This window comes from Mobula birostris, chromosome 10, assembly GCF_030028105.1.
Source record: "Mobula birostris isolate sMobBir1 chromosome 10, sMobBir1.hap1, whole genome shotgun sequence".
Lineage (NCBI taxonomy): Eukaryota > Metazoa > Chordata > Chondrichthyes > Myliobatiformes > Myliobatidae > Mobula > Mobula birostris.
Window position 1 is genome coordinate 3,820,561 of NC_092379.1, and position 22,135 is coordinate 3,842,695.

Here is a 22,135-nt window from a genome sequence, read left to right on the forward strand (position 1 = left end):
CTTTGTTAGCATAAATTAACAAATTAACAAATTCTTTGTTAGTCCAAGACCGAAAGAAGCTGCAGAAGATCATGAACACAGCCCAGCACATCACACAAACCAATCTTCCGTCCGTGGACTCACTTTACACCGCACGCTGTCGGAGCAGTGCTGCCAGGATAATCAAGGACACAACCCACCCAGCCAATACACTTTTCGTCCCTCTTCCCTCCGGGAGAAAGTTCAGGAGCTTGAAGACTCATACAGCCAGATTTGGGAACAGCTTCTTTCCAACTGTGATAAGACTGCTGAACAGATCCTGACCCGGATCTGGGCCGTACCCTCCAAATATCCGGACCTGCCTCTCGGTTTTTTTGCACTACCTTACTTCCCGTTTTTCTACTTTCTATCTATGATTTATAATTTAGATTTTTAATATTTACTAATTTTAAGTATTTTTAATCTTTTTAATATTTAATATTTGTAATCCAGGGAGCGGGAAGCGCAGAATCAAATATTGCTGTGATGATTGTACGTTCTAGTATCAATTGTTCGGTGACAATAAAGTATAAAGGAATTCCTATACCAAAATGCCTACATGCACGTTCTATTTAGCCTTCATAAGAGTATAGAAGGTAATGGTTAGTGTGTGCTTTACAGCACCGGCGATTGGGATTCATTTCCTGCTTATCTCCAGGTGCTCCGGTTTCCTCCCACGTTCCAAAGTGTACGGTTAGGGTTAGTAAGTTGTGGGCCTGCTACCATGGTGACACTTGTGGACCGCCCCCAGCACATCCTTGGACTGTGTTGGTCATTGACGCAAATGATTTATTTCAATGTATGTTGCGACGTACATGTGACAAATAAAGATAATTACAAAGTAAATGGCAGGATACTTGGTAGTGTGGAGAAGCAGAGGGATCTGGGGATACATGTCCACATATCACTGAAAGTTGCCTCACAGGTGGATAGGGTAGTTAAAGCTTATGGGGTGTTAGCTTTCATAAGTCGAGGGATAGAGTTTAAGAGTCGCAATGTAATGATGCAGCTCTATAAAACTCTGGTTAGGCCACACTTGGAGTACTGTGTCCAGTTCTGGTCGCCTCACTATAGGAAGGATGTGGAAGCATTGGAAAGGGTACAGAGGAGATTTACCAGGATGCTGCCTGGTTTAGAGAGTATGGATTATGATCAGAGATTAAGGGAGCTAGGGCTTTACTCTTTGAAGAGAAGGAGGATGAGAGGAGACATGATAGAGATGTGCAAGATATTAAGAGGAATAGATAGAGTGGATAGCCAGCGCCTCTTCCCCAGGGCACCACTGCTCAATACAAGAGGACATGGCTTTAAGGTAAGGGGTGGGAAGTTCAAGGGGGATATTAGAGGAAGGTTTTTTCACTCAGAGTCTTTGGTGCGTGGAATGCACTGCCTGAGTCAGTGGTGGAGGCAGATACACTAGTGAAGTTTAAGAGACTACTAGACAGGTATATGGAGGAATTTAAGGTGGGAGGTTATATGGGAGGCAGGGTTTGAGGGTCGGCACAACATTGTGGGCTGAAGGGCCTGTAATGTGCTGTACTATACTATGTTCTATGTTCTATAATCTTAAATCTTAAATTAGGGCAGGGGAATTATTATGCGCCCTGCAACATATGGGCAAGTTCTCTGGCTTGCTGTGCCATGCACTGACCCAGTTCGTAGTACAGTATAAACCTTCTGTAGTTGGGGTGTGAAGTCAGCATCTGAGCCCTCTGTCACAAAGCTGATGTGTGACCTCACTCTCTGCCAGCTGATACCCTCAAAACCCAGACAGCTCAGTCTTATTTGCCTTGATGTCCCCATTTCATGGTTTCTCCATTTGAATTTTTCAAAGCTGACGGTCCAGTCTGGATTCACAGAAGTATGCCAAATAAAAGCATAGGGATGTGTTGGATTCAGCTAAGAGAGATAACTACTTTCATTGATATGGCCTCTCACAACTCTTAGGCTTTTCCTTACAAATGAATTCTCAGTAACTGGTCAATAATAATGGTAGCAATGATTGTACATCCAAAATTACCCTTAATGGAGTGGTTTGCTGACCCATTACAATTGGCTGCCTAAGAGTCAATAAAATTGCTGTGGGATTATACTGTATTGTGTTCAGTTCTGGTCATCTCATTATTGGAAGGATGTGGAAGCTTTAGAGAGGATGCAGAGGAGACTTATCAGGATAGATTTGAGAGATTTGGAGCGATGAAGGATGAGAGATGACTCGAAAGAGGTGTACAAGGTGATTCAAAGTGCACTTATTATCAAAGTGTCCATACAGAATACATCCCTGAGATTCGTCCTCTCGCAGGCAGCCATGAAACAGAAACACCATGGACCCGTTCGAGAAGACGTCAAACACCCAGTGCACAAGAAAAGAACAAATAGATCGAGTGAGAAGCCAGAGACTTTTTCCCAGGGTGGAAATAGCTAATACGAGGGGGCATAATTTTAAGGTGATTGGAGGAAAGTGTGGGTAGGTTATTTACACAGAAAGTGACGGGTGCGTGGAACATCCTACCAGGGGTGATGGTAGAGACAGATATATGAGGGTCATTTCTCTTCGGTGGGCTCATGGTTGATAGAAAAATGGAGGGCTATGTGGGTGGGAAGGGTTAGATTGATCTTAGAGTAGGTTAAAAGGTCGCCACAACATTTTGGACCATCGGGCCTGTATTATGCTGCAAAGTTTCTGTGTTCCTAATATATCAGTCAGGGTAGGTTGGCTTAGTTCACTTTCCCTCCTCCCACCATTTTATTTTGGTATCTTCTCCACTTCCCTCTCAGTCCTGAAGGATATCAGCCCAAAACATTGACTGTTTACTCTTTTCAATAGATGCTGCCTGGCCTGCTGAGTTCCTCCGGCACCTTGTGCGTGTTGCTCTGGATTTCCAGCATCTGCAGAATCTCTGGTGTTTGTTATTTCACTCTATTTATTTCAAGATAGAGCCCTTCCGGCCCAACAAACCGGCTGCTCAGCAACCCATCTGCTTACTCTAGCCTCATCACGGGACAGCTTAGGATGACCAATTGACCTAGTAACCGGTACGTCTTCGGACGGTGGGAGGAAACCGGAGCAGCCTGAGGAAAGTCACACGGTCACGGGAAGAACGTACAAACTTTCTTACAGAGGATAGCGGGATCAAATTCTGAACTCAGACACACTGAGCTGTAACAGTGCCATACTAACCAGCCATACAACCCCAGCACCTGTGTTCCTAAAAATGGCCATGACTGAAGCAGGTGAGTTTCTAGAGATCGGCAGAATTCTCCCCAACCTCATGGACCTACGTCTCTGGAGCAGTTTGTCTGGTCACTTGAACTTTTTTTATTTCTGGAATCTTCCTAAATACAAGTGTTTCCTTTATTAACACAGTCCAAAAGTTCATTAGCTGTAAAATGCTTTGTAATGTCCTGAAAGGTAGATGTTGAGTTATTTTTATAGGACCATAAGATATAGGAGCAGAATTAGACCATTTGGCCCATTGAGTCTGCACTGCTGTTTCATCCATTTCCTTCTAAGCCCCAATCTCCTGCTTCACCCCCCCCCCAACACCCCACCGTATCCTTTCATGCCCTGACTGATCAAGAACTTAGCAACCTCTGCCTTAAGTATACACACAAAAACTTGGCCTCCACAGCTGCCTGTGGTAAAGAATTCCACAGAATCACAACTCTGGCTAAAGAAATTCCTCATCTTCATTCTAAAAAGACTGCCCTCTATTCTGAGTCTATGTCTTCTGTGCTTAGACTCCCTCGCCTTAGGAAACATCCTCTCCACATCCACTCTGTCAAGGCCTTTCACCATTTGATAAGTTTCTATGAAATCCCTCTTCATTCTTCTGAATTCCAGTGAGTACAGGCCCAGAGTCATAAACGCTCTTCAAATGACAAGCCGTTCAATTCCGGAATAATTTTCGTGAGCCTCCTTTGAACCCTCTCCCATGTCAGTACATCCTTTCTAAGAAAAGGGGCCCAGAACTGCTCATAAACTCCCAAGTGAGGCCTCACCAATGCCCTATAAAGCCTCAACATTACATCCTTACTTTTATATTCTGGTCCCCTTGAAATTAATGCTAACACCACGTTTGCCTTCCTCACCACTGACTCAACCAGCAAATTAACCTTTAGGGAATCATGCACAAGGACTCCCAAGTCCCTTTATAGTGAAATAAAATTCTTCAGCTGCTATTTGTGTTATTTAAACCAACATTATCCCAATTATAGAGCAGGAAAACAGACCATGCCAAGCCATTTACACTAGTCCTACATTCATCTCATGTTTTCACCCCATTCTTATCACACCTCCCCCAGACTCTACCTCCCTTCTATACTTGGGTCAGGATGGGTCTCTGGCAGGGCGACACAGTGGCTCTACCAACTATTCACTGGATTAAGAAGGAAAGATTTTATTTATCTGTCTGCCTGCCTGCCTGCCTGTCTATTTATTTATGTAACTGGGTGGGTAGATAGAATCAGGGCAGAACAGTCCCTTCCGGCCCTTTGAGGTGCACTGCCCTGCATGACCCAATTTAATCATAGCCTAATCACAGGACAATTTACAATGGCCAATTAACCTACCAACCGGTACGTCTTCGGACTATGGGAGGAAACCGGAGCACCCGGAGGAAACACACAGAGGCACGGGGAGAACGTACACACTCCTTACGGGCAGCGGCGGGAAATGAACCCGGATTACTGGTACTGTAAAGTGTTGTGCTAACCACTAAGTTACCACGCTGCCCATAATCTATTAGAACAAAATTTAGAAATGGAATTCAAAATCAGGTTTATTATCAGAGGTATATGAAATGAAATGTGTTTTACAGGGGCATGGAGTACGGTGTAAGAGATAAAAGTTACTGTGAGTTACAAAAATAAATAATTAGTGTTGAAGATGAATATAGTGATGGTGTTCATGGACCTTTCAGAAATCTGATGGCAGAGGGGAAGAAGCTGTTCCGAGAATGTTCAACACAAGAGATTCAGAAATCTTGAGTAACACGCTTAAAATGCTGGGGGAGCTCGGTAGGTCAGGCAGCACCTATGGAGAGGAATAAACAGTTGGTGTTTCTGGCCGAGACCTTTCATCAGGACCTCATCTTCTTCCCTTTCCAATTCTGCTGAAGACTCTCAGTCTGAAACATTGGCTGTTTATTTGTCTCTTAAAGGTTTCTACCTCCTCCCCAGTGGTAGCAAAGCGGAGTGGGCATGTACTGGGTGGTGGGGATCTTTAACCCTTGAGACATTATCACCAGCATTATATGTGCCGTGTCGTATGATGTAGGCGATCACAGTCTTTCCATGACCATGATTCTTCTTGCCCAGTTTTTCTACGGAAGTGGGTTTGTCATTGCTTTCTTCAGGACGGTGTCTTTACAAGATGAGTGCCCCTAGCCATTATCAATACTCTTCAGCCTGGCATCGGTGGTCACATCACCAGGACTTGTGATCTGCACTGGCTGCTCATACGACCATACACCACCTGCCCCCATGGCTTCACATGACCCTGATTGGGAGGGTGGGGGGAACGCTGGGGTGGCTAAGCAGGTGTTACACCTCGCCCAAGGGTGACCTGCAGGCTAGCAGAGGGAAGGAGCACCTTACACCTCCTTTAGTTGAGACTTATCTAGTGATGCAACAGTCAGAATGCTCTCCACCGTACGTCTGTAGAAATTTGCAAGTGCCTTCACTGTGCTAATGCATCATATGCTCCAGCTTTGCTTACCTAAGGAATAGCATACCATGGATATTTCCTGTGCTTCCAGGGGAGGAGTGCTGAGACACAGTCACAAGTGCATGCATGTGTGTGTGTGTGTGTGTGTGTGTGATGAAGTCACTTAATTGTATCATAACATTTCCATTACACAAAAATGCTGTTTCTCAGTTCCAGGAAGGCAGAAGGCAGATAACTACCCCACTGGCTTTGCCTGATCACTGCTTTCAAAAGATCAGGTTGGCTATTTTTCCTTGAAAGGTGTCATTGGCTTCGCAAAATGTCATGGAAATCAAGTTCCTACCGCAGCCCAAGATGAGCCACAAAATTCATGGAAAAAAGCGGTTAAAAATAGATAACTTGGACCTCCTCACCAACCCACAGCAGAGGAGTGGAGTTCCTCTTGCAGATAGCTTCCAATTGTTTGGCATATTAATCTCTCAAAATTTGATAAGTGCAACTCAGAAAAGGAAAAAGGCTGCTGTGTCCATGTCTGGCATGAGGAGATTGTCTTTTAAGTGTTCAAGTTTTGAGTGAAAGACGGGAAGAGTTGATCTAGCTGTCAGCTGAACTTGTCTGGTCTAGATTAGTACCTGGAATTCATTACAAATTCCTGGTTTATTGCATAGTTTTCCTTCAGCTTTTCACGTTGATTCTTGCTGCAGTTTGTTTTGAACCCAAGCCTACTCTTCTCACAGTGGCCACTTTATTAGGTACACTGGTGCACCTGCTCATTAATGCAAATATCTAATCAGTCAATCGCAGCACAGCAACTTCATACATAAACACATGCAGACGTCATCAAGAGGTTTTCAGACCAAACATCAGAATGGGGAAGAAATGTGACCCAAGTGACTTTGACTGTGGAATGATTGTTGGTGCCAGACAGGGTGGTTTGATTATCTCAGAAACTGCTGATATCTTGGGATTTTCACGCATAACTGTCTAGAGTTTACGGAGAACGGTGTGAAAAACAAAAAAAAAAAATCCGGTGAGCGGCAGTTCTGTGGGTCAACACAGCTTGTTGATGAGAGAGGTCAGAGGAGAATGGCCAGACTGGCTTAAGCAGACAGGAAGGCGACAGTAACACAAATATCCCCATGTTACAACAGTGGTGTGCAGAAGAGCATCTGTGAACGCACAACATGCCAAACCATGAAGCGGATGGGCAGAAGACCACAAACATGCACGTGGAGCGTTAAGATGGCACCAAGTGGCTGCCTCTTCGAGCCTGTCTGCGAAAAACAGGTTATTTCCTCTCTTTAATGTCTTCTATTCCTTTTCAAGGTGGTTGGGGTTCTGTCGAGGTCCTGCTCTGCAAGTGGCACTCAAACTGTGTTTTTTTTACGGCGGATGAGTCCCTGTACCTGGAACTCGTTGGCCGACCGTTTTCTGACATTCTCCAGGCACGGCTTGGAAGATGGCGGCCCTGTGGACGACTGATTTCAGGCTGGTGTTGCCAACTGGGGCGTTGCGGGAGATGGAACATCAGGATTTCGCTGCGGCGGATGTGTGGAAAAGCGACGCGGCAGGCTGTAAAATTGTAACAGTGACTGTCAGTCTTCCATTTCGCTGTGAGATGGGTGCTATCTCTCTGTCCCTTGTTAGTGAGAGAGAGGGAGCCTGTAGCATGTCGAACTGTAGGGTAAACAATGGTTTTTGTTGACTGCAGATCATGGTCTCTCTTTGGGTGCTTTGCTATTGCTCGGTGAGTGCTGGGTGCTTATGCTTTTGCCAGGTGGGGGAGGTTGATGCATTGATGCTTTGCTGTTTCATGCGTGTGGTGGTGGGGGGGAGAGGGGGCTTTGGGGTTTTAATGTATTTTTGTCATTCATTCTTTTGGAGTTTTTCTGTTTTTCATGGATGTCTGCGAAGACAAATGTTTCAGGTTGTGTACTGTGTACATTCTCTGATAATAAACAGAACCATTCGGATTTGGACATACACTCAGTGGCCACTTTATTAGGTAGAGGACTATATCCAATAAATACAATAGAATCAATGAAAACCACACAAAGACTGACAAGTAACTGACTGCGCAAATAAAAAAATAATAAGTAAATAAAATAATACACAGAACATGAGTCCTTGAAAGTGAGTCCATAGGCTGTGTTCGTTTATCTGTTCTGAGCTGAGGTGAGTTCAGGAGCCTGAGGGTTGAAGGGTAATAACTGTTCCTGATCCTGGTGGTGTGGGATCTAAGGCTCCGGTATCTCCTGCCCGATGGCAGTAGTGAGAAGAGTGCAGGGCCCAGATAGTGATGAATGCTGCTTTTTTCATGGCAGCAATTCCTGTAGATGTGCTGAATGGCGGGGAGGGCTTTTCCTGTAATGGTCTGGATAGCATCCACTGCTTTTTGGTGGCTTTTCCATTCTTGGGCATTGCTGTTTCCATACTATAGAGGTAGCTAGCATTGTTTTTAAAAGCATCATGATTAGAGGAACAGGAAGTCAATGGCTCAGTTTTGCAAGCAGTACCCATCTTTCAGTTGCCAAAAGCTGCTGAGCTCCTGAGACAGCAAATCCATTTCCAGCCAGTTCTATGGGTTGAAATTGATGCCTTGGTGCCAGGAATCCCCAATGTGATCAGTAAAAGGACAGAATATTTTCTTTAAGTTCAGGAACTGCAGCTCATTGCAATATTCGGATTTCAACTTCATCATTTCGGTTCAAATTTTCAAAGCAGGACGTGGGTCTAACCAGAGGGAAGCCACTTCCCTCCTCTTCTCAACTATTTCCCCCACCCACCCCCACCAACCTTGCCAATACCATTTAAGGGGACCAATCAGACTGGCGGTTGGTTCCCCACTTCAAGCTGGTTTAACATTTTATGGTGTGTTTTTGACAGCTTTAGATGATTCACTTAGCCTGTGATGAGCAATGGTTTTCCAGCATTGTGTGCTTCTTCAGCAGCCTCATGTGGTTTAAAGATAAAAACTAGCTTATTTTGTCACATGTACACCAAAATACATCAATGCCCAACAAAGTTCAAGGATTGTGGACTTCAGAAAGGGTAAGATAAGTGAACACACACCAGCTCTCATAGAGGGATCAGGAAGTGGAAAGAGTGAGCAATTTCAAGCTTCTGGGTGTCAACATCTCAGAGGATCTATCCTGGGCCCAACATATCGATGCAGCTACAAAGAGGGCACTGCAATGGCTATATTTCATTGGGTAGCAATCCTGAGATCTAATCTGAGGTCCTGTCCTTTAACTTTGCACCTAACTCCCTGAACTCAGTTTGCATGACCTTGTCACCCTCCCGAGCCATGCCACTGGTACTGACATGGACCATGACCTCTGGTTGCACACCCTCCCACCTAAGAATGCCGTGGACTTGGTCCGAGATGCCCTTAACCCTGGCACCTGGAAGGCAACATACCGTCTGGGAATCTTGTTCTCATCCATAGAACTTTCTGTCTTTTCCCCTAACCAATGAATGTCCTATCAGTACAGCTTGCTTCCTCTTCCCACTTGCCTTCTGAGCCAAACTCAATGCCAGAGAACTGACCGCCTCGGCTTTTCTCCGCTAGGTCATTCCCTCTACAGCACTATCCAAAGCAATGTACCTGTTGTTAATGGGAATGGCTACAAGGGTACTCTGCACTAGCTGCCTATCCCTTTTCCCCCACCTGACAGTCACCCAGTTATCTGCTTCCTGCACCTTAGGTGTCACTACTTCCCTGTATTTTCCATCTATCAACTCTTCAGCCTCTCAAAAGGGCTGGAGTTCTTCCAGTGCCAGCTCCAACTCATTAACATGGAGTGTTAGAGACTGCAGCCGGAGGCACTTCTCACAGGTTTGGTTACCAGGGACACTGGAGGTCTCCCTGCCTTCCCACATCCTACAAGAGGAGCATTCAACTATCCTGCCTGACATCCCCTATTGCTCTAAGTGGGCAATAAGAAAGGAAAAAGAATGAACAACAAAAAAGGCCAATAGATATCATCATTATCATGTTGGGTGATTATAGTCTCATGGCCATTCTTGCAAACTTTTCTACAGAAGTGGTTTGCCATTGCCTTCTTCTGGGCAGTGTCTTTACAAGACGGGTGACCCACAGCCATTATCAATACTCTTCAGAGATTGTCTGCCTGGCATCAGTGGTCACATAACCAGGACTTGTGATCTGCACCGGGGGCTTGTATGACCATCCACCACCTGCTCCCATGGCTTCACGTGACCCTGATCAAGGCAGCTAAGCAGGTGCCACACCTTGCCCAAAGGTGACCTGCAGGCTAGCGGGTGGGTGGGGGGAGGAGCGCCTCACACCTCCTTGAGTGGAGACCATATCCGCGCCAGCCCACCTGTAAATAAATTCTATTAAACATGATAAATGATGCAGGTGCTGGAAAGCCAAAACAACGCACACAAAGCGCTGGAAGAACTCAGCATCTGCGGAAAAGAGTAAACAGTCGACGTTTCGGGCCGGGGACCCTTCTTCAGGACTGAAGCCCGCAGGTGCTGGAAATCTAAAGCAACACGCACAAGACATTATGTGTGTTGCAATAAGTACCACTACTACACTAATTCAGGGGCTCCTCCCTCTCCAAGTAGCGGAAGAACCGCGCACACTGTGAGCCTTGGGTGCAGTGTGAAATGTTCTTTTGCAGGATTTCCCTTTTTAAGTGGATGGTGTCCATTGCCCTTTTAAATCATGCTGGCGGAAGTGTAAGGCTGTGCATTGTGGGGCTAGGCGGGTGTGTGAATGCGGGGAGCAGAGTGAGTCAGAGTGGTTCCAGTGTAGCAGGGGGGAGCAAGCATGTTGTAACAGGACTGGTGTACTGTACACTGTTGAACAGGTACACCGCGCAGCTGGGGAGGATATACACAGAAACCAATAAAACCAAAAAACACGCCCTTTCAGCTTTCTAACTCTCCCTTTGCACTGCAAGGAAGCAAAGAAAGGCGGAGAGACAGGGAGGGAGAGAGAAAAAAATCAGCGGTGTGTGGAACCCAAAAGAAAACGCAAGACCAGGAAATTAGTCTGTAGTACCTCTGCTAGCCTCGATAGATCGGTGAAGGTCAAGTCCCACCGAAGCCGAAGATGAGGTAGGATTCCACCTTTTGTCAATTTCCGGACCTGTTCGCTTCTAATAACATGCTCGTTTCAATGTGGAATTAGTTCTGAGTAGTCTCCAGGTCTGACTTTTGAAATGCTGGCGTTAAAAAAAGTGGGCGAATGTTTCACTCGTATGTCTGCGGGTTGATTAACGAAACGGGGCTTTCTCTGAAGTTTGGTGGTGTAAGATTGATCTTTCTCTTCGGCGCAATGGACCGTGAGGTTCAAAGTTTCCATGAAACTGATTATACAGTGTGGTTTTACCATCTGTAACTTCAGTGATTTTTTATATAAAAATACCTTGTGCAGTGAATTGTGCAAATTCACAATTCGCTGTGTAGTAAGTTTCTTTCTTTGGTAGAGAGTCACCAAATCTCAATTAATAGATTTGTTTGCTTTGAAAGATTAGTGTTTGATGTTATCGTCGTTTCTGGTTATGTGAACAAAAGAAAACCTTTTTGAGATCTATCGATCCTGGGTCGCTTGGAACAGCGGGTGGTTGTGATGAAGATCGTTTAGTGTTATTTCCAGTACACAAGTGTAAAGGAGAACGAAATGATTCTGGATACATTGGGACCAATATATTTTGGCCCAATTAAGCGGTTGTCCTAATTAGCCGAAGTAGTTGCAAGGGTATTTATAAAAACAAACTAGGTAACAAATTATGTATTTAAATGAAATACAGAACAAATTAGAACACTGCCAATAGTATTATAAAACTGTGTATAAGTTCCTAATGGTTATCGACGGAGGAATTAATCCAGTGTATGCAATGAACCAAATCATCACAGACTCCTAGTGCAGATGATGGACTGCCTTAACAATTGCATCCTCCAAATCTTCATTTTCATTGTAATATTCAAGGTGATTGCCAATACCTTCAAATTATTTGTGGTTCCTAACTTATTGAAATCGTGAAATTGTTTCATTTTCACTCCCGGCCTTTTCTGGACTCTCCAAGCCTGTATGCTTGAAACCACAGTGAACGAAACGGTTCGGAATTGTCTTACTGCTTATTTCTCACCAAATGTCAGTGACATCTCCTGCCCTAATCAAGCGGCAGGGTGCTTCAAATAAACAAACGGACTCCCGGCAATTTTCTCGATTAGTTTTTGTTCTTTAGGAGTTGTCCCAAATCAGTGGCTGCCCCCATTAACCAATGACCCAATTAACCGGGTGATCTGATGCAGCACATAAGACATATAATAAGATCAACAAAGCAATAATAAAAAAATAAGATAAATAATACATAAGATATATATATATTGTATGTCCATAAAGTGATGCTAGGTACAGGAGTGTCTGTACATAAGGTGACTCTGACAGGAAATGATAAAGTAGTGGTATTGGGGGATTGTGGAGGAGTGGGTTAGTGGGTGATGGTGCTGATCAGCCTTACTGCTTGAGGTAAGTAACTGAATTTCACAGATTCACCACCCTTGGGCTAAAGAAATTCCTCCTCCTCTCTGAACTAAAGCGACGTCCTTCTAATCTGAGGTTGTGCCCTCTAGTCCTAGACTCTCCCACCGTAGGAAACATCCTTCAAGATTGCTTAAAGTCATGATCGTTTAATGCTACTTCCTGTGCAAAGGAGAATTAAATAATTGTTACTCCAGATCTGATGCAGTACAAAACACACAATAAGATAAAGATACAATAAATGTAAATGATTAAGACAAACTGTAGGTCCATAACGTGATGCTAGGCACAGGAGTGTTGGTGATTCTATGTTCATTTGCTGTTAATTCTAACAGCTTCCGTTCAGTTTTGAAGCATAAAGGTTGCTAGTTGTTCAGCTGCCATGAGTTTCGATCTGCTGTTTGAAAAGTAGGATGGATTGGATTGGTAACCCAGTTCTGAGAGGAATTGACAGGGTAGGCGCAAGCGAGCTTTTGTCAAGAGAGTGGAAGGAGGGTAGATGTTCAGCATCGTGTACCGGAGGAAGGTACCAATGTGTGAATGGTTTCTCCCCCTCTGCAGGGTGGTGCAGGAGTCTATGAGTCTTGGGCTAGCTTTAATCCATGTGGATTGGACTCTAGTTCACGTTATAATGTGTTTCTGGTTTCTGTCCCCACCTCACCCCCCTTTTTTGTCGCTGTATTGTGCGATTTTGATCGGGGCAGCCTGCCGATAGAGATTGAACTGAATCTGCTTAGACTCTTTCGATAACTGCGATTTGGTGTTTTTCACTTTTTTTTGCCATTTGTGTGGTTTGCTCTTTTGTTTTGCAGGTACGTACTTTGATGATAAATGTACTTTGAATCAAGTCTGCTAACTCTGGAACTAGTCTCATGTTAAGGTCTCTGCTGGCTGATATGGAATAATTTCTTCTGTAAGTCTGCAGTTGACTGTGGCCAGGAGGGGTGTGGATGCCCTGTCATTGAGATCAATAGATTGGAGATGGGATCGATGTGCTGGAGGAACTCGGCGAGTTGAGCAGCATCTGTCAGGGGAAGTGGGGGAGGGTTTGTTCAGTTCAAAGGTACAGCATGGTGCCCAGCCCTTTGAGCCCACACCTAAATGACAATGAACCGACTAACCCATCCCGCTTTGGTCTGTGGGAGGAACCCGCACGGTCACGGGGAAGAAGGTGTCAACTCTGTACGCACAGCGGCTGGAGTTGAAGCCGGGTCCTGGCGCTGTAATAGCGTTATGTTGACCACTACACGACTGTGCAGCCAACTCTGGTTCCTGAAGCAGGGTTTCGATCCGAAAGATAGACAGTTCCTTTCTCCTCTCCCCTCCCTGCCCCCCCTCCCCCCCACACACACACACCCCTGAACCTGCTGAGTTTCGTTTTCTATCCCCTAATGTCTGATTCCCAACAATTGATTTGTCTCAGAGATGCAAAGGGATCTGAACAGTCAGTCGATTTATTTCCATTTAGAAATGCAGCACAAAATAGGCCCTTCCAGTCCTTCGAGCCACACCGCCCAGAAGCCCCTAACAAATCCGATTTAACCCTAACCTTATCGCGGGACAATTTGTAACACCCAATTAACCTACTAACTAGTATGTCTTTGGACTGTGAGAGGAAACGGGAAAAGGCCCACACATTCCATGGGGAGGCCGTACAGATTCTCTGCAGAATGACACTGGATTTGACCTCCAAAAACTCCAAAAGAGCCCGAGCTCTCATAGTGTCTCTCTAACAGCGATTTTACTGTGAATCTTGCACAGCCTGACCACAAGACATAGAAACAGAATTAGGCCATTCAGCCCATCAAGTCTGCTCTTCCATTCCATCATGGCTGATTTACTATCCCTCTCAGCCCCATTCTCCAGTCTTCTTCTTGTTAACCTTTGATGCCCCGACTAATCAAGAATGTGTCGAACTCCACTTTAAGTATACCTAGTGCCTTGGCTTTCACAGCCGTTTGTGGCAACCAATTGCACAGATTCACCACTCTCTGGCTAAAGAAATTGCTCCTCATTCCTGTTCTAAAGATGCTTTTCTATTCTAAGGCTGTGCCTCCTGGTCCTATTGGAAATATCCCGTCCCCGTCCACTCTCTCCCTGCCCTCCTCCCCCAAACTTCTAAACTCCAGCCCAGTACAGGAAGCACAGTAAAGAGTTTGTAAGGAAACTCTGATTCAAAGTGCAAAGAATTTTGCTCACCCGGCCGGTGGCATGTCAGTGCGAAGCAGGCAGAGAGGAGTGCTGGAGGCTGCCTCAGCCTGCAGATGCTCCTCGGTTTAATAGGTCACCTGGAGAGGTGGCAGTGCAGCTTTCCCGCTGTGGTGTTGATCAGCTGATCAGCCACCTCCTTGTGGCCTGTGCCTGTGTTAAAACCGTTCTAGTCAGGGTCAAGTTTCAACATTTACCTCTGTTAGAAGTTTGCTGGGGTGTGTTGTTGTGACGTGCAACAAAAAAAAATAACACCTAACAGTTATGAGGAATTGTAAAAGAATAACGTTAGAAGAACAGACATGGAATGAATGTGCAATAAATACCAGCTTGTATTTACAATGCAAACAACATTTTTAAAAAAATTACTTAAAAATGTTACAGTGCAGTGACTGAGGAAGTAGATAGCGAGGGTTGAATTAGTCTTGGGTTCATTTCCTGCTGCTGCCTGTAAGGAGTTTGTACATTCTTTCCCCCCGAGCGTGTGGGTTTCCTCCCCGAGCCCACAGACCTAGCCGTCGGTAGGTTAATCGGTCGTTGTAAATTGTCCCGTGACTAGGCTGAGGTTAAATCGGGGGTTGCTGGGTGGCGGAGCTCGAAGGGACAGAAGGGCCTGTGCCATGCAGTATCTCAATAAATAAGTGAATAGGGTGGAGCTCTTCAGACCATGATGTCTGTACCGGACAAGATGCCAAATTAATGTAATCCCTCTTGCCAGCACATCATCCATAATCCCATCTTTCCCTGGGTATTCATGTGTCAAAGTGTCTGCTTTCACCACTGCCCCTGGTGGCAGGGTCCAGACACCCACCAGTCAGTCACCCCACACATTCCCTTTTCAACCTTCCCCCCCCCCCCCTCACTTCACAACTACCACCTTTAATACTTCAGCACAGGGGACCCAGCAGATGCTGGAAATCCAGAGCAACACGCACAAAATTCAGGAGGAGCTCAGCAGATCAGGCTATGGAGGGGAATTAACAGTTGATGCTGTGGGCCAAGACTCGTCTTCAGGACTGGAAGTGAAGGGGGCAGAAGCCAGAATAAGAAGTTGAAGCGTGGGGGTTAATTCATTCATTATGTGCTGTGTCGTATGATGTGGGCGATCATGGTCTTTCCATGACCGTGATTGTTCTTGGCCAATTTGTCTACAGAAGTGGTTTGCCATCGCCTTCTTCTGGGCAGTATCTTTACAAGACGGGTGACCCCAGCCATGATCAATACTCTTCAGAGATTGTCTGCCTGGTGTCAGTGGTCACATAACCAGGACTTGTGATCTGCACTGGCTGCTCGTACGACCATCCACCACCTGCTCCCATGGGTTCACGTGACCCTGATCAGGGGGCTAAGCAGGTGCTACACCTTGTCCAAGGGTGACCTGCAGGCTAGCGGAGGGAAGGAGCGCCTCACCCCACTTCTGGTAGAGACCTATCTCCACCCCGACACCTTTTACTGTTACAGTGAAAGCTGAAGCCGGGCGAGGGGGAAGGTGGGTCGGTGGTCGGGGAAGAAGTCAGGAGCTGGGAGCTGATACCTGGAAGAGTTAAAGGACTGAAGAAGAGGGGGTCTGACAGGAGAGGCGAGTGAACTGGAGGAGAAAGGGAAGGAGGAGGGACACCAGAGGAAAGTGATGGGTAGGTAAGGAGAAGAGAAAGGGGAACCAGAATTGGGAAATAGAAAAGGAGAGAAGGGAAGAATAGAAAAAATACCTGAAGTTAGAGAAATCGATATTTATGCTATCAGGTCGGAGGCTGCCCAAGCAGAATATGACGTGTTGCTCCTCCAACTTGAGTTTGGCCTCATTGTGGTAGTAGAGGAGGCCACAGACCGACATGTCAGAACCAAGGTGAGGAGGAGTTTGTTTTTTTAGCCAGAGAGTAGTAAATCTGTGGAATGCTCTGCCACAGACTGTGGTGGAGGCCAAGTCTGTGGGTATATTTAAAGCGGAGGTAGTTTCCTGATCAGTCAGAGCATCAAAGGTTACGGTGAGAAGGCAGGTTTATGGGGTTGAGTGGGATCTGGGATCAGCCATGGTGGAGTGACAGAGCAGACTCGATGGGCTGAATGGCCTAATTCTGCCCAATGTCTTATGGTCAGCTTGGCTTTTCTACCCTAGAAAATACATTCTGACTGTTTACTCCGTCTGTTTCTCATAGTTCTATAAACCTCTTATCAGTTGAATATTGTTGTTGAGGTTCATCTCCAAGCAGCTGCGTGCTGAGTGGGCTCCGCAATCTGCGGACTGTTCCCAGGGTCACAAACGGAGCAGGTTATTACCTGCCTCTACATCAGTGAAGAAAGGTGTACGTTGGTCTTCCGGAGTGGGATGTTCTCGAGGGAACGCATTCCTCAGTGCAGGAGTACGTGCCGAGGTACACGCTGACTCTCCGTGTGGCGCTGTAGGGAAGGACCACACACCAGAGTCCTGTCACCACTGGATACTGAGGGGCTGCGCAGTCACTCAGACACCTCACAGGTTCCTCCTGTTAAAAGATTAGTTTTATATGTCACAGGGTGAAATGCACCGTTTGCGTCAGCAGCCATCGTAGTCCGAGAGGTGCCGGGGGCAGCTCACAAGTGTCGCCACGCCTCCGGCGCCAACGTGGAATGCCCGCAACCTTCTAATCATGATCTGTACGTCTTTGGACTCGGGAGGAAACGGGAGCCCCCAGATGGTCATGGGGAGAACGTACGAATTGCTTACAGGCAGCGTTGGGAATTACACTCTGATCGGCGATCGCTGGTGCTCTGAAGACAAAGATTAGCTTTATTTGTCATACGTACTTGGAAACATTCAGTGAAATGCATCAGCAGACAACACAGTCTGAGAGGTGGGGGGGTGGTAGCTGGCAAGTGTCACCACACCTCTGGCACCAACACAGCACACCCACAGTTTACTAACCATGACCTGTACAGACCACAAGTGATGCCACACCTCTGGCGCCAACACAGCATGCCCACAATTTCCAACCCTAACCCGTACAGACCACAAGTGTCACAATTTACTGACCATGACCCGTCCGTCTTTGGGAAGTGGACAGAAACTGAAGCACCCAGAAGAAATGTGGTCAAGGGGAGAACGGACAAACTCTTACGGACAGCGGCGGGAATTGAACCCTGACCCTACAGCTGGCACTGGTAGGTTGAGAAGGATATTGCTGATAACGTTCAGTTTGAACCTAAGAGATTTTTTCAATACATTAGTAGTAAAAGAAAAGTCAAGGATGAAGCTAGGTGTATTAGGAATAATAATGGGGCATTAAATTATGCAGAGAAGGACATAGCGGATACTTTTAACTCATATTTTGCTAAAGTATTTACCTGTAAAGATGTTGGCAAAATGCCAGTAAAGGTAGAGAAAAATAACGTTGTTTTAAGTGACTTAGAGATCTTAGAAAGTGAGGTCCTGCTATAGCTGAAAGTTAATAAATAACCAGGGCCAGACAACGTATGACCAATGGTACTTAGAGGTCTGTGGTTATAAATGCGAACCCCTAACATGTATTTTTCAAAAGTCAATGAAGACTGGTGAAATCCCTGAGGACCGGAAATGGGCTGATGTTGACCCAATATATAGGAAGGGTGACCGTTCTGACCCTGTTAACTATAGACCAGTAAGCTTAATGTGTACCGTAGGTACGATGGAAACATTAATAAAGAATGAAATGGAAAAGCAGCTGATAAGAACAGGCATGTTTGCAGAAAGCTGGCACGAGTTCAGAAAGTGGAAATCAGGTTTCACTAATATGCTGGAGTTCTCAGAAGGGGCAACTAAGATTTATGATAACAATAGAGTGTTTGATGTCACTTACTTGGACTTTCAGAGGCTTTTGACAAGGTACCCCACTAGAGTTCACAATCAAATTACAGGAGGTAGGGATTGGGGGTAATGTGTGCGAATGGGCGCAGAACTGGCTCACAAACAGAAAACAATGAGTTATGGTGAGAGGATCATTTTCACACCTAGAAGATGTTAAAAGTGGGGTTCCACAGGGATTGGTTTTGGGGCTGCTGCTGTTTCTAATTTACATTAATGATTTGGATAAACACATGACAAATAGACTAGTAAAGTTTGCAGGTGACACAAAATTAGGGGGAGGGCCTGATAACATTCAGGCAGCAGAATCAATATAGTTAGATCCAAACAAAATCCAGATGTGGGCAGATAAATGGCAGATGAAATTTGACGTAAGTAAGTGTAAAGTATTACATATAGGAAGTAGAAATATTAGATATATATAGAATGGGGGGGGGGGCGGTCTTGAGTTGAAAAGTGCACTGTGTGAGAAGGATTTGGGTGTCCTGGTAGACTCATCACTATCAACATCTAGACAATGTACAGAAGTGATTAGGAAGCTAATAGAACATTGGGCTATAGTCATAGTCATACTTTATTGATCCCGGGGGAAATTGGTTTTTGTTACAGTTGCACCATGAATAATTAAATAGTAATAAAACCATAAATAATTAAATAATAATATGTAAATTATGCCAGGAAATAAGTCCAGGACCAGCCTATCGGCTCAGGGTGTCTGACCCTCCAAGGGAGGAGTTGTAAAGTTTGATGGCCACAGGCAGGAATGACTTCCTATGACGCTCTGTGTTGCATCTCGGTGGAATGAGTCTCTGGCTGAATGTACTCCTGTGCCCACCCAGTACATTATGTAGTGGATGGGAGACATTGTCCAAGATGGCATGCAACTTAGACAGCATCCTCTTTTCAGACACCACTGTGAGAGAGTCCAGTTCCATCCCCACAACATCACTGGCCTTAGGAATGAGTTTGTTGATTCTGTTGGTGTCTGCTACCCTCAGCCTGCTGCCCCAGCACACAACAGCAAACATGATAGCACTGGCCACCACAGACTCGTAGAACATCCTCAGCATCGTCCGGCATATGTTAAAGTTATATTGTTATATAATGCGCTCAGTGGAGCTTATGTCGAGACGTTCTCCTTAAGATGGTATAATGTGCTTGTGAGGCCACACCTTGAGTACTGAGTACAAAGTTGGTCTCCATATTGTGTGAGGGATGTGAAGGCCCTGGAGAGAGTTCAGGGAAGGGCAACTAGACTCATTGCAGGTCTGCAGGGTATGAGCTATGAAGAAAGATTTGAAAGACTTAAATCTTTTTAGCTTAAGTAGACGAAGAATGAGAGGAGACATAATAGAAGTGTTCAAAAATCAGTAAGGGTATAAGTAAAGCGGATGCCAGCTGCTACTTCACAATTAATCCATCAATGAGGACTTGGGACCATAGGTGGAGACTGGTTAAGAGGAGATTTCAGACTAACGTCAGGAAGCATTTCTTTGCACAGTGAGTTGTGGACACATGGAACAAACTACCTAGTTGTGTAGTTGAGAGTTGTACCTTAGAGACTTTCCAATCTAAACTCGATCGTTATTTCAACACATTATGTGAATAGGAATTGGCAAGCATTTTTTTTTTGGCTGAATGGCCAGTTCTTGTCAAAAACTTTCTAATGTTCTAATACTTCTGGGATATCTTGCATGAACAGCCTTCTTCAGATCATGCCACAGCATTCAATTGGGTTAAGGTCTGGACTCTAACTTTACCATCCCAAAACACGAATATTCTTCTTTTTAAACCATTCTGTTGATTTATTCTTGTGCTTCATAAACAGACCTACCTTGAGAAGAGCAGGCTCTGTCAGTAACCTGACCTTGTATGTCTTTTTTATAAGGCAGGATACCTCTGCAACCCGCATCTCCAATCTTATCTCATTGATTGGATCACCTGACTCCAAATAGCCTTTGTAGGTGGCATTACCCCAGAGGTTCACATACTTTTTGTGATTGTTGAAATGTGTACTCAATATTAATGAGAAGTATAATTGTTTGTGTGTTAGTAAATTGTGTTTGTCTATTATTGTGACTTGGATGAAGATCAGACCATATTTTATGAATAATTAGTGCAGAAAACCAGGAAGGAGTTCACAAACTTTTTCTAGCAACTATTTTTATCAAATTTTTAAAAAATCAGTCACATTGTCGATCAAGGATCTGGTGATGAGCTTGAACCCACAGAGAGCATTGATTCTGTTTCAAACTCCTAGCCGTGAATCCACTAACTTGACAGTAAGGTTCATACTGAAGCTTCACGCTGTCCTATTACAAGTTGGTAGAGAAGATGGGTTATTCAGCCATGAAGGACAGTCTCAGTCCGAAACATCCATTGTCTATTCCTCTCTGGAGGTGCTGCCTGACCGGCTGAGTTCCTCTAGCATATTGTGTGTGTTACTCTGGATTTCCAGCTTCTGCAGACTCTCTCATGTTTATGGGGTATCTTATCACTTGTCCTGGGAATCTGACCTCACTGAAAAGGAGAAGAAGGTTATCTGGAAGATGATTAAGTCAGTGGAAAGTGTACCTTGACCTTGCCGGTCTTCTGGTCTGAGAAGATGTCTGCAAGGGGACGCTGCCGATTGGTGCATTACGCAGTGCAGGAGTACATGCTGAGGGACACGCAGTACATCCCCCTGTCGTCACGGACAGTCTTGAGGGAGCAATCTAACATGGGACTAGAGTTTGCAATAGAACAACTGAAATACAGTTATTACCCATCAAACATCAGGCTCCTGAACCAGTGTGGATAACTTCTGTGGAATTCTCTGCCCAATGAAGCAGTGGAGGCTACCTCAGTAAGTATATTTAAGACAAGGTTGGATAGATTTTTGCATAGTAGGGAATTAAGGGTTATGGGGAAAAGGCAGGTAGGTGGAGATGAGTCCATGGCCAGATCAGCCATGATCTTATTGAATGGTGGAGCAGGCTCGACGGGCCAGATGGCCGACTCCTGCTCTTGTTTCTTGTGTTCACTCACCTTGACACTGAATTGATTCTACAACTTACTGACTTACTTTCAAGGACTCTACAACTCATGTTCTTAGTTGTGTCTGTCTTTTGCTCACTGGCTGTTTGTCAGTCCTTGTGTGTAGCTTTTCATTGATTCTATTGTATTTCTCTGTTCTACTGCGAATGTCTGCAAGAAAATGCACTTCAAGGTTGTGTACAGTGACACGTACGTATCTGATAATAAATTTACTTTATCAGTAAATATGCCACAGCTTCTTCCCCTCTGCCATCAGATTTCTGAACACCACCTCGCTGTTCCTCTTTTGCTCTATTTATTTAAAGTTCAAAGAAAATTTAATTTCAATGTACATATATAAAGTAAAGGCATCCGTTAGTCTTGCGAGACCATGGATCTGCTCCTGGAAAGTCTTCACTCTCCAGGGCGCAGGCCTGGACAAGGTTGTATGGAAGACCAGCAGTTGCCCATGCTGCAAGTCTCCCCTCTCCACGACACCAATGTTGTCCAAGAGAAGGGCATTAGGACCCATACAGCTTGGCATCAGTGTCATCGCAGAGCAATGTGTGGTTAAGTGCCTTGCTCAAGGACACAACATGCTGACTTGGCTGGGGCTCGAACTCCTCAGCTTCAGGTTGTTAGTCCAATGCCTTAACCGCTTGGCCACGTGCCCCCACACATATGTCACCATATAGAAGCCTGAGATTCATTTTCTTGCAGGCATACTCAATAAAACTATAGAATAATAACCATAACAGAATCAATGAAAGAATCGGACATTCAACCAGATTGCAGAAGGCAACAAACTGTGCAAATACAGAAAAGAAGAAATAATAATAAATAAATTTGCAACAAATATTGAGAATATGAGATGGAGATCCCTTGAAAG

General features: G+C 45.1%; 1 protein-coding gene across 2 annotated transcripts in view; it reads left to right on the forward strand.

The window, feature by feature from the left end:
- Positions 1-10,418: 10,418 nt before the first annotated feature.
- The window catches only part of vaspb (vasodilator stimulated phosphoprotein b), a 130,039-nt gene continuing 118,322 nt past the window's right edge, over positions 10,419-22,135 (forward strand). Inside the window, exon 1 of one of the 2 annotated variants that reach the window (XM_072269825.1) lies at positions 10,419-10,777. In XM_072269825.1, coding sequence (XP_072125926.1) covers positions 10,773-10,777 — 5 coding nt within the window. In that variant the 5' untranslated portion in view covers positions 10,419-10,772. The remainder of the gene's footprint in view (positions 10,778-22,135) is intronic. The other variant, XM_072269824.1, reaches the window with a different exon arrangement.